The following is a 14,276-nucleotide window of genomic DNA, read 5'->3' on the forward strand; positions in this document are numbered from 1 at the left end:
AAAAAAACCCAATATATCTTGAATTTACCTTGAATTTACCTTGAATCGCCACAGTCCATCTTCTTTCGATAGAGTGTGGCAGGGTTAAGGGAGCTTTATAAAACCATGTGTTTATTTATCTCTTTCTTGAAGCATATAGTAATAAAGAACACATTTACAAAGTATTATAAATACAATATACTGTATAGGGACACATTTTAGCTAAATGATTAAAATCAGATCCCAGTGAGTTTATCCATGTGTTTTAAATATTTGTTGATAGATGTATCAGAACACCTTAAAATGCTTGACCAACTAAGACAGATTGCTGTACTAGAAACACAATATCAAGAGAAAGAAACAAAAGAGATGGAACATGAAAAAGTATCTGTTGAAGGTAAACATAGAATTATAATTGAGTTGAACACATGTTTTCATCTTTGATGATTTAAGAGTGATAATTTTACATGTAGATTTACACTCAATCAATCTTTATTTTGCATCATAACAAACATAGCATTTTTTTGTGCTGTGGTGTTACTGTTATGATACGTTATTTTATATAAATTCCTTTCATTTGATTTACCACATTGAACTCACGTTTTACAACATACTAATTTAGGCAAAAAAAAGAATTTAAATTAGTTTGAGATCATTTGTATGATTTTGAATAATTAATGGGAACAACTCTACAAGACATGGAATTGTTGTAAAACACAGAATAGCCGACCTAGATCAGTTTCAATTGCCTTTGTTTCGTAATGGTAGCCTAGTTAGACCTAGGATTTTTTGGGAGTTCGTTGACATAATTAACACTACAGTAGGTGGTAAATATAACATTTAATAATTAATAAAAAACAAATGATATATAATTGTTTTGCAATGTAAATATGTTACAAAATGTCAATGTGAATCAAATGTAGGCCTATGTATTCAAATGACAGGAGTATATTTATGTTATATAAAACAAATAATGAATGTTCGGTAAATGATAAAAGGTTATATTCCAACTCTGTTCATAAACATTCATTATTTGTATAATAGTACATTACTCTGACTTTATTAGGAATGTTTTTCTCCAAAAATATAGCATGCCATAATTTTTTGTTGCAAAGTTCATACCACAGTCCAAATATTTCTGAAATTCAGTAAAACAAATTTCACTGATGACTTATTTTGTTTTCAATCTTACTAGGAATACGACATTTAAACTTTACATACATTAAAGAAGAATTTTGCCACTGGTATGACAAGAGGGATTCACTCAGTTTGCTAAAAACCTTGTACAAAGACCTTCTGCTCCCTCATATGCTAGACAAGGCATCTAGCACAATAGACCTGCTGGAATTCTTAATTGAATCTAATCATCTGACAAGCAAAGATCTCACATTGTTTTTCGACACCATCAATGCAACAGGAGAATTTGAATTAGTAAGAAAAATTCAAGAGGAAGTCGTAACATTCCCAAATGTCGAGGAAATTTCCGTTTCAAAATTCAGTCGTCACAGATGCATGTTGGTAGAATTTGGAAATAAGCTGACCACAAAAAATGTGGAATCCATCAGTGATCTTGTTAATGAGGCACCAACATCTTATAAAGATAAATGGGATCTGATTAATGATCTTGAAAAAAGACAGATCATCAGAGAAGGAAAGATGCAACTATTTATCGAGAAATTAGGTGTCTTGAAGCTTGGAGAACCTGAAGAAGTTCTAACAAAATGTATGCATATTTTATGTTTGTTTTCTTCAATAGGACTTTAAAATGATATCTTTTCATGACAGTTGGTAATTAGGAAAATAATTTATTGTATTATTATGCAATCAATATTTTATTCATTCCAAGTTAATCAAACCAAAATATCTACAGTATTCCACATTTTACAAATTCTCTATTATAGATAAAAAAAAAAGAGGAGAAATAATAAAATTAAATCTATATTATTATTCGTATTGAAAATCACTCCATACTATTTATTTAATAAACATTACATTTCAGTAATAACAACAAACCTCATTTTTGTGATTCTGTAAACATATTTGTGCTACAATTAATGATTTACAAATCGTAATATTTTAAATTTAAATATTGCAGATATGGATGATACATAAATTGTTTATTAAAAATGACCTAATTTATCATCATTATCATTTCACATGTTCTCATGTTTTAGATACGTCAGAAGATCCAGTTAAAGCAAAGAAACCAAGAAAATCAAGAAAGCGTAAGTATACTGTAACCATAAGGTGTGTGAAAGTGAATTGTTCTGGGAGCTGAGTCTTTTTAAATTAAACGTCTGTAAACTGGAAAATTACAAGAAGCAGCAATATATTCACCAACAATTAGTCAATCTAAACCTGAGCTTGAAAATCACTGGAAACACCATTTACTGAAACCTATGAGAAAATTGGAATAAAAGGGACATTTAAAGAATTAAAGAATTAATTTGTAGTATTTTCTTTTGTTTTATTAGATGAGTCAGAAGATCAAGTTAAAGGAAAGAAACCAAGAAAATCAAAAAAGGGTAAGACAGACAATAAATCATGTATTTTAATTTAAAATGAAAAACATGTAAACAAAAAATTATTATATTTTTTAAATATACTTTTTATATAATACATGAGTTTATATTTGATTTCTTTGAATAGAGACAACATTAAGAGACTATGTAAGAGAAATGTTTGTAGAGAAAAAATGTTCTGTTAAAACAGATTCTGAGAAATCCCCAAAAGAAATGGAACTATTTAAAGGTAATTTAAAAATAGTAAATGTAACATTTATTGTTATTATTTATTGTTTAGAAATAATGGAAAATAAAATGTTTTTATTCATATTTTGCTTTTTATTAATAAAATAACATTTATTTACAGAATATAATTATAAATTCTACACATCTAAAAACACAATTTAAGAAGTGTGTGTTTATTATTTTTTAAACTTATAATAGTTGTGCACATTTTACAGATTTTGTTTCTTTTACATTATTTCAAAATTGTCATATATTAATTTATGCTGTGTATATCTTAAGCAATAAAGAAAATGTTAATAGTGTAAAAGTTGACATGAATCTGGTAAGTATATATAAATTGCTGCACACCCATTGTCTGGTTCCACCGTGTCTTATTAATATATAAAATTAATTCCTTTTACAGGTATTGATGATAGTGAGCCCTCAACTTCACATCAACAGCTACTAAGTCAAGATACAATGACAGATGAACATGCTATAGATGAGATATGTAACTCTGTAAGGAGATTTTGCACTTATATGAGACGTGGTAAGAGTTTAAAAACAGATCAGGGTATCATAAAGATGATGAATAATCTGGAAAAACAAAAATGGGAAGATAGGAATAGATGGAAATGGATTCGAAAGGAATCGTCAGAAGACATTGGTAGAATGCTAGCTCATGTTTTGATTGCTGTAAAAGATGAAAGGTTTGTGTTATCTAAAATCAGTCAATCATGTACTGATGATGTGGTGAAAGGTCTATCTACCGAATGTAGTAAATACACCTTTAAATACAATATAGAACTATATGCAAGTGATACAGATTTGTCTACATCATTTTTAATTCATTTGTTGATTAATGCACCACGATGCAAAATGCTTCAACTATGTAAGTTAACAGGTGTAGCTATGAATAATACTGTTGGTGCACTATCAAAGAAAGGAGTAGTGTTGGAATTAGATAATCTTGATATCAGTGTGAATACTCTCAGTGACATCACAGGTTCTTCATTTGGCACATTACTGGCTATTTCACCTAAACTGAAAACACTTAACATGAATGACTGCAGTCTGTCAGGTGTTATCATAGATGCTATGGTGAGGGAATGTGTCAATAGAAACCTAGTGTTGGAATTAGATAATCTTGATATCAGTGTGAATACTTTCAGTGACATCACAGGTTCTTCATTTGGCATATTACTGGCTATTTCACCTAAACTGAAAACACTTAACATGAATGACTGCAGTCTGTCAGGTGTTATCATAGATGCTATGGTGAGGGAATGTGTCAATAGAAACCTAGTGTTGGAATTAGATAATCTTGATATCAGTGTGAATACTTTCAGTGACATCACAGGTTCTTCATTTGGCACATTACTGGCTATTTCACCTAAACTGAAAACACTTAACATAAGCTGGTGCAGTCTGTCAGGTGTTATCATAGATGCTATGGTAAGGGAATGTGTCAATAGAAACCTAGTGTTGGAATTAGAGAACCTTGATATCCAATTGAATACTCTCAGTGACATCACAGGTTCTTCATTCGGCACATTACTGGCTATTTCTCCTAAACTGAAAAAGCTTCATATGATTGGGTGTGAATTACCTGATGATATAGTGCAGGATATGAGGCAACACTTCCAGAGTATAAATGGTGTATTTTCCTATTAACTGCTATACAGTAGTTATTAAAGTGCAGCTTAATTTGACATTCATTACAACTACATGATACATGTACTACAGGCACTTGTTTGTTATCATAATCTTTGGTAATATAAATATAAATTAAATCATGGTGAATATTGTATTTTAATACATGTCATATTATATATAAAATTGTTTATTTAATATTTGTAAACAATATATTATGTTTAACATTCAATATTACCTTGGATTTAGTATATTAGTATCTTGACAATTGCTAATGCAACCTAATATACTGCACACATAGCATATCATTTGTAATATGTCAGAATTAAGAATTTGATACAGTCTATTTTGATATGCCAGTATTTTTATAATTTGATGAGTCATCTTTAATTTAATTGTAAGACATATTACGCCAAATTTTGTTTAAAATTGGTAGTTTCACAGGATTTGAATGTTGCTATGAGGGGCTTTTCATCATGATCATAATTCTTCAACTATTCTCTCAATTTTTATTCACTGAAAACTGTACAACCATTTAGTTTTTAAAATAGTTTTTTCCTTTTCTTGTGAATTATGTTTATTATACCTCCATGGTTTATCTATGTATACAAATAAATGACAGGTAAACAATATTTAATTGTTCTAATTTTTATCTTTATAAATAAAGCTACATTCACACCAGAACAGAAGATGGCGCTGTTCATTTATTTTTATAATTTTCCATGAAGTTCTGTCTGCACCATCAAACTTTATGTGACAAAATGTGATGTGCCCATATATGGCATATATCACTACCATATTTGGGTACATCATCACACTTTTTTTGTCAAACTAGTTTTGCTTTAATATCTATCAAACTAATAATTGTACAGTTTTATGTTTCACATTTTGAATTTATAAAATGCAAATATTACAGTTTTATATTTGAATTTTATTTATTATTTGTAAGTATTATACAGTGTTTGATATTAATTCTATTGCACAGTACTATAAGTTTTACATTCCAATTGATGTATTAATTGCTATTACAAACATTCAACAAGTTGAATGAGGTAATTGCTATTACAAACATTCAACAAGTTGTTGAACTATATAATGAGGGAATTGTTATTACAAACATTCAACAAGTTGTTGAACTATATAATGAGGGAATTGTTATTACAAACATTCAACAAGTTGTTGAACTATATAATGAGGGAATTGTTATTACAAACATTCAACAAGTTGTTGAACTATATAATGAGGGAATTGCTATTACAAACATTCAACAAGTTGTTGAACTATATAATGAGGGAATTGCTATTACAAACATTCAACAAGTTGTTGAACTATATAATGAGGTAATTGCTATTACAAACATTCAACAAGTTGTTGAACTATATAATGAGGTAATTGTTATTACAAACATTCAACAAGTTGTTGAACTATATAATGAGGGAATTGTTATTTTTCAAAGAGCATAAAGGTGCAACACTGAAGGCAGAAACATTGCTCAGATGTAAAGTACTAGGCCTAGAAATAAAGTTAAAATTACAATTAAACACTATTGCAAGCTGCAATCTATATATTTTTTTTAAAATCACCCAAGTGTGTGATGTGATTGAAGAGAGGACTGGAGGTTGGTGAGTATAGGGACTGCTCTTGATGTAAAGTGGTTATGAGGTATCAAATTAATCGGATTTGTACTGAGAATGTTTTAAAACTAAATTTTAAACCTGCCCTGGGGCGGGTATAATTGCTAGTAAATAAATAAGTTTAGTTAAGGATAAAACACATATTTTCAAGTTGTCTTTCAGGTCTAGTATCAGATTTTGTGTACCTCGTTCTTGTATGTCAAGATATTTGAACTTTCCTAATTCAAATTCTATTTTTAACTTGAATATGCAGATTATAATTTCGATAATCTACTATTTTTTTACAGTATTTTTTTACTTTTTTTATTTTTATTGAGATATTTCAGTTTACTTTGTTGGTGCTCAGTACTAAGTATTAACTGTTACAATTCTAAAGGAAATCAATTTTGCTTTTTTAGAAAATTAGACAAATAAATGCAATAAAAATGTCTAACATTCATATATTTTATTGTAATTGTAAAACTTAATTTTACTGCTATTGTGTGTTATTACAAAATAATGCAAAAAGATTTTGAATAATAATCAGAATTTTATATTATATCATTGTAAGACTTTAGATATTTTCCTGGATATTTGTTTTCAATTGTGTGTAGGTCGGATGGGGTGAGGAGAAGGGAAGAGGGCATTGGTATGGGAATGGTGGTTTTAGAGTTATTATGTAATTATGTATTGGTGGGAATTGTGAATAGAGAATCAGTGTTACTACTATGTATATTATCAAATTAACCTGAGATCAATAAAATACATAATGTATTTTAATGATTATGATAAATTATTTTGTAAATAAAAACATTTTTTATAATAAACTATATTTTAACTTCATTTTATTAGACATTGTTTGTGTGGGTGTGTGTGGGAGAGGGGGGTGTTAATCAGGACTGGATCCAGGATTTGTGAAACAGAGGTGCCAGGGGTTATAATTAATAATAGTCTTTTAAAAAATAGAGTAGCATGAAACTTTTCTAATTTCATCTGGCTGTCAAAAGGGAAAGTTTCCAACCTGAACTTTAGATGAGGCTGATACATAACCAGTGAAAACCAACTGGATTTGGAAATGTAATTGCATTTCTTACTTATTCAATGCTAGATATCTTGTAAATGGACAGACAGACAGACAGAGAATACAAACATATTGGAGGAGGCTATTAAAGCTATGTTTACACTTCTCCACCACGATATTTTTTTATTCTCCTCTGTTTATTTATGCATTTACAATTAGATATCTCAAGAAGATCTTGCTCAACCTTAACATGCAAAACAATCTTAGTTTCTGTCAGGATTGGGTGCTGTACTCCTCAAAAACAGAGGAATGCTTCTCGATAAAAAAAATGATTTGTGTTAATATTCCAAATTCAAATTGTCTTAATCATGAATCATTCATGGTAAAATACTTTTACAAAGACTTTTTAGCTAATGGGATTGGAGGGCTATGTGTTTTGTACTTTTGATATTTTCACTCAAAAGGCAATTTGACGCGCCATACTCTTTAGAGGTTTACATTGTACTACCACCTTGGTACCGACATTTAGTCCGTTTTAGCTATCAGTGAGAGTACACCTGGATCATGGAGGTATAAAATTATACCTCCATGCGTGGATAAGAAAACGTGCCGTTTGTTGTTTAAAATACCATATATATAGCCTAGGCCTAGGGGAATAATTTAAAGTAAAGCATCTTGGAAAATAAAAATTAAACAAATTCATTGTAAGATAGTTAGTATCATTGAATGAATACTGTTTAGAAACTTTTTTAGGCCTAGGCCTAGGTAGAGTAGTGGTAGGGGGTGGTAGGCTAGCTAGACCAGTGTAGTGATGCAAAACTGCCACTTTTGACTTTTGTTTGCAAGCGGAGTAATTCGGTCCATTGTGTCGCAAACCAATGTAAGCCTAGGCCTAGCTAGTATAGGAAGTAGTATGTGGGTGTCTCGAAAACAGAGACCCGGGACCCAGGGTCTCTGTTTTCGAGAAAATCTCGAAAACAGAGGGATCAGGTGCCGTTTTCGGCCACCTCGACTTGTATGGACTATACCATTATTATGATAGGGGTGTGGTGTATTATGTTTTATGTAGAAGGGTGTCTACTGAATGGGAAGACAATACAATCGTTCTGTTATGTAACCTACAGTACAAACTACAAGGAACAATACAGAACATCAAAAACTAGCAAGCATGTACTTTTTATAAGGCATGTTATTATATTAGGTACTGTGCCAAGATTTTGTAACAATAGTACTTTTATTAACTAGGCCTATAAGTAGGTATACTGACTTACTATATATAAAAACTAAACTAAACACTACGGTATAATCAAAATTAAAACATATTAAATACTATGTTATGCCTATCTGGATTTAAACACATTAAATTTTAGTACAATCGGATTCGAAATTAGAAAATCTTAAATACTACAATACAATCGGAACATATGAATCTCTTGAGCAACGAAATAGCTAAATTGCCCCAACACACTCCACCGGGACATGAATACCACTGATTTCGCATCGTGATATTCTACAAAACACTTGATTTTCATGTTCCCACCTAAATATCTCGGCTATTATAAATCGGATTGTTTTGGATAGTAGCTCAAAATAAACTGTAGACAATACTGAACATTATGATATATGTTTGAAATTGTAAAGTTACAAAAAGTATGTGTCATTTTACGTTTTAAAACTTACCATCCATTGCCCGCTGACAGTGTGAGGTCAATTTTTTACCTATTTTCTAAAGCACCACAGTGTTTTATTTGCAATTTAAGATCACTTGTAGGCCATCAATCATTTTGGATAGTTTCTTAAAAGAAAGCTGAATATTCATAGATTCCTTACATACTTTTCTTATGAGCATTGGCTTAAAATAGACTGTGTCAAAATAGCAAAATCTATTTTGAAAAAATCTAAAAAATCCTCAAAAAGGCGGCAAAATTCAAATAGGGTTTGCCTGTGTTATCAAGTCTTCACTTGACAGACCGTTGGATTGTAGCTAAGTTTGGGGTTAATTTTTTCATTATATAATTGTAAGTAGCATTTTAATTTTTATATCATTCTAATGTTTGATATATAAGGAACAATTGTTAGTGTTATTTAGTTCTATATGTCGTGTTTTATATTCACAATTGCCAAATTAAGACACCTATGTTTTAATGATAGCGAGCTGGGATCTACCATTTTCACTCGGGTAATGGTTATGTTTATCTTTCTGTGACCTGTTTTGTTTAATGAATAGATGGTAATTATTACAAAGTCTGGAAATGTTCATACTATACTAGTTTATGTCATTTTAATTTTTTGGTTAAAAAATATAATCAATAATTGTGGAAATTATGTAGTCATAATGGTTGACCCCCCTATATAATGGACGATGACAAGACTTGGGTTGCATGAACTTGGTATGAACTTATAAGTAGATAAACAGCTCAATAGGTACATATTAAAAATCACTGTTTGGTTGCAAAATTTGCACCAAGAGATTCATATGTAAAACATGTTACCTACAATACAACTAAATACAGTACAATCGGAATCAAAACATATTAAAAACTACAGTACAATCGGAATCAAAACATATTAAAAACTACAGTACAATCGGAATTAAAACATGTTAAACTACAAAACAACTAAACTAAATATCACAATCGGTATTAAAAAATCTTAAATACTACAGTACAATCGATATTAAAATATCCTAATACTACATTACAATCGGTTAAATTACCTACACTCTATAATATTGTGAAATATGTAAAAGAATGTTGGCAAAAGCATTCTAATCGGCCCAATCCTATCGGTAGATAAATCATATTTTTTATTTGCAAAGGATAAATCCCAACAACATGGATTTGAACCCAAGAACCTGGCATCGGTAGACAAGCATAATTGAAGATTCATTGACATAATTATATGTTTTTTGTTTGTTTTACCTGATACGTTTACATTTAATGCTAAATGTAAAACGAATTGTAGATACAGAAACAAAAGGGTAACAGATTCATTGACATAATTATATGTTTATTTGTTTTACTGATTACCTGATACATTTACATTTAAAATGAAACGAATGAAGATACAAAAAAAAAATGGTAACAGATTCATTAACGTAATTATATGTTTATTTGTTTTACTGATTACCTGATACATTTACATTTAGTAGTGTAGTAGTAGTAGTGTTGACTAAAGCTTAAATGGGTGGACATGTTGATCATATAGTTAGAAGTTAAATACAAGGCTGTAGGCCTACTGCTTGAGGAAACATTTAAAAACGTGTTTAAAACGTTTTAGAAAAACCAAACCTAAAAACATGCAATGTCAAACATTTCGAGTACCTTTAACAAACGATCTGTGTTTTCTGGGAACAAAATGGTACAGATTCATTGATAAAAAATTATAATGTTTATTTGTTTTACTGATTACCTAATAATCAGTATGTGATAGATCTTATTAAATGTACTACTGTCATCTTTGTTAAATATGTACTACTGTGTTATCGTTAGATAAATTATATTTTTTTATTTGTAACTGAAAAAAAACCTAATTTCTTTATACTTTCTGTATCTATAAATCCGTAAAAATATTCAATATCCACCTTAGGGAATCCACCTAATATCCATATTAAGGAAGGATACATAAATATTATATAGAAATAAAGAGCCATAATATACTGTATTAACTTGAAAACTGAAATTAGGTGCAGGGCGTAGGTGTTTTTCCTTTGTTGCCGAAACATAATGCACTAAACAAAAGAACAAAAGCAGCAGTATTTTAACACATTAACACACTCAATTAATAAATGGGACACCCCTATTTTCCCATCTTTTTATAATGGTATAGTCCATACAAGTCGAGGTGGCCGAAAACGGCACCTGATCCAAACAGAGACCCCCACTAAAACGTCTCAATATTACGTTATATATAGGGGGTCTCTGTTTTCGAGATTTTTTCGTCGTGTGTGACAAAAACTAAATGTAGCCTAGGCCTACGTCTGTTATTATTATTGAAAAGCCAAAACATGTTGATTTTAATTCTAGAATACAGAAAACCGTTTCAAAAGAGGCCTAGGGCCTAGGCCTACTTACTAAGTACTATAACCTCATTATATGAGTTTGTTTGTGTAGGGAAAGCGATGCCAGGCTGGGGCCAGCTGCATGTGTGCGCTGATTTCTGTGACTCAGCCCTGGGGCTACTGTCTAAAAATCATAGTATTTGAGGGCCCCTTTATTGTCCGCATTTGCTTGTTGTTTATGGTCACCATTGTAAACAAACTTTAATAAAAAATATAGGCCTAAAGGCCATTTGGAATAAAAATAAAACCCTCATCAGCGCACACACATCCATGCAGCCTGGCGCCGCCGACAGGAATTCTCTACATACAACAGACGCGATATGAAAAAAAATCAAAAGTCCTTATACAATGACGTCACACACGTACCAGAACCCCATTGGCTGATTATGACGTAATGCAATTTTACCGTACCTTTAGTAAACAGAAGTTAGAATACGGTACCGTATCTTTAGCCACAGCGTTTTAATTAAGTGAAATAAACCTTGAATGCAATAATGCCGTAGGCAGAGAGGTAGCTAGTCACAACGATCGATCGCGAAATGTACGAGAGCAGCAGACCAAAAAAAACGCGGTAGACCTCGTTCTGTTCAAGGTATGGATATCGCATGTGGATATGACAAACACATGCTCACCTTGCCGGACTAGAATACTTGGTTTCAGAATGAGGCTCAAAATACGGATTGATGGCGATCCGCGACGATTAATATACACACTTTATGTTTATGATTACGAAATCGTGCGATCACATACACAATGGTTTGAGCGTTCATGATCGACGGGAGGTGAGTCGGATTTTCATGAAAATACAAAACAAAATTTGTACTTTTCCCATATTTACCCCTGTTTTTTCTTAACAAATACACAAAGATGAAAGATGAACTTTTTTGGTGCGGGGCCTAAAATTGCGAGCGGGCGCTGACGAGAACCATGTAATGTATTTCCAGCGGCCTAAGCAAAGTCTGGGCTGAATAAAATAAACTGGTCTGGCCACTAACTAAAGTTCAGCCCATATGTATCCGAAGAAGATACCAAAATGATTGAAGAGGGACAAACGAACATAGGCGTTTAAGTCTCGAAAACCAATGTAAGAACGCTAAACTAGCCTCAACTAGGAATAGTAGGCCTAGGTAGGTGTAACCATTTTTTGTCCTGGCCCCAACTAGCTAGGCTATGCCTATTAATTTATTTATAGACTTGGTCTAGGTCTATTCAATTTATTTTGTAATTAATTTGATAATTTAGTCTAAGATAGATGAAGAATGCTAAAGGCCTATCTGAATTTATTATTTGGTGCATTTTATTTTGCAAATTGTAAACATTGTTTGAACTTAAATTAACTATTTATTTGGTATTTACATTAGCAGGTAACAATTCAAAAGCCACATCTGATGATAGAGGTACTGGTAAAATAAGATATATTGAGACAACGTGTATTCAAAAGCCATATACATCTGATGATAGAGGTAATGATATGAAATCATTCTTAATTAGAATCTCAGTGGGCTTATTCTTGAAAACATTTTAAGTTCATCTCAAAATGAGCCTGTGTGCTTAATTATTTCAAAAGGAACCATTTACCCCACCCTTAACCTAAGTAAATGTATTAGAAAGAAGCACATCTCAAAAAAAGATAATCAGTGGGCTAAATCTCAAGAACATTATTTGTCTAAAAGTACAGTAATTTCCTCCTTATTTTAGGTGAATGACTGGTCTCAATAGTCATAATGTTGTCTGAATCAACTAGCAACTATCAGCCAATCAACATTCTCAAAAAGTTATTACTCATATTTGTCAACAGAGGGCTCACTCTACAACTTTAAGCCAATCAACATTCTCTATAAATGCTTCCTCAGACTCGTCAATAGAGGGCTCACTTTACAACTATTCTATAAACTAGAATAGCTACAACTCCCTCTACAGTAGTAGGACTTCATGCATGAATAAAAACAATGCCTATTTTAAATTTGATAATAACTATTGGTTTTTTAATAATGTTTATAAATGAAAAAGAAATTGATTCTAAATAGGCTGCTAGTGGTATTCTGTTTGTTGAGGTCCTGTACCACTGTGTATTTGATTGACAAGTATTCCTGATGGACTAATAATATTAGGAGGATTTTATCAATTAAAACAATTAAATAAAATATAAAAAATAATACATGGAATCCAAAATGTTTATTATCATTAGAAAAAAACACATCATTGAATTAGATCACCCTTTAGGAACCTATCAATGCCTCTGCTAGGGATATCTACTTATTTAACACTTCCAGCTTTAATAATTTATGTCTTTATATATATAATATATTTAAGGTATCTTGTATTAGAAGAAAACCAAGTTTCTTGTCACATGCAGGATCCCAATTCAAAAGATAACAACAAAGTTACAAAACAACAAAAAGCATTTTAGAAAAAAAACTGCTTTATTCCTATAACGTATAATGTTATCAGTAATTTATTTTATTTTATTTATTTTTTTATTTAATCGGTATAAAAAGACTCAAAATACAACTCATAGTTGAAATGAAGAGCTTACATATAAAAATGATAATTCACATAAAACAAAGTTAAACGAAGAAAAAACACATTAAGGCCTATAATACAGTAATAATTACTGTATAATTCATTAAACTTAAAATTACTATAAAAATTGCTTAAAGATCAAAAGATAAGATTAATAATTACAAATTCTTAAATATTTACAATTTTAAAAAATAGAGACTAATATTATTAATCACATTATTTTTATACACCAATAAAATATATGTATAATTCATTTAAACTAAAAAATTACTATAAAAATTGCACAAAGATCAAATTCAAAGGATGATATTAATAATTACAAATTCATATATATTTACAAATTTAAAAAATTGAATCTTAATCACATTCATACTCTCCGAAATGTCTTTAAAGGTTAATTGTCCAAATCTATTCATTATTTTAGAGTCCAATAACACTTGGAATTGTTGAGGCAGCAAGTCTTTTAGTCCGACATCGTGGCACATCGAACTTATTAACTTTACGCAAACACCTTGTCGGCTTTTCTTTTTCAGGGATCCATTCCTTAAAACGATCCGACTTTAGCAGCCCCTTTCCAAAGTTATAAAGAAGAACCTGACGTCTATGCTGCAATGTCTTTAACTTGAGGGTTTCAAGTGATTTTGCGTAACTAACATAGTTTTGATATCCAATAATAAGTTTAACAACACGCTTTTGGA

At 30.7% G+C, this 14,276-nt stretch overlaps 1 protein-coding gene and 1 long non-coding RNA gene across 2 annotated transcripts in view; both read left to right on the plus strand.

The window, feature by feature from the left end:
- LOC144837610 (uncharacterized) overlaps positions 1 to 14,276 on the plus strand; it is a 163,349-nt gene that overhangs the window by 14,482 nt on the left and 134,591 nt on the right. Inside the window, exons 16-17 of the mRNA XM_078692800.1 lie at positions 263 to 376; positions 1,175 to 1,702. Of these exons, the coding sequence (XP_078548926.1) occupies positions 263 to 376; positions 1,175 to 1,702 (642 nt within the window). The remainder of the gene's footprint in view (positions 1 to 262; positions 377 to 1,174; positions 1,703 to 14,276) is intronic.
- Positions 12,395 to 13,079, plus strand: LOC144838630 (uncharacterized). The gene is made up of 2 exons (XR_013611675.1): positions 12,395 to 12,518; positions 12,754 to 13,079. It is a non-coding gene; the product is annotated as an uncharacterized LOC144838630 (long non-coding RNA).

This window comes from Antedon bifida, chromosome 3, assembly GCF_963402885.1.
Source record: "Antedon bifida chromosome 3, ecAntBifi1.1, whole genome shotgun sequence".
Taxonomy (NCBI): domain Eukaryota; kingdom Metazoa; phylum Echinodermata; class Crinoidea; order Comatulida; family Antedonidae; genus Antedon; species Antedon bifida.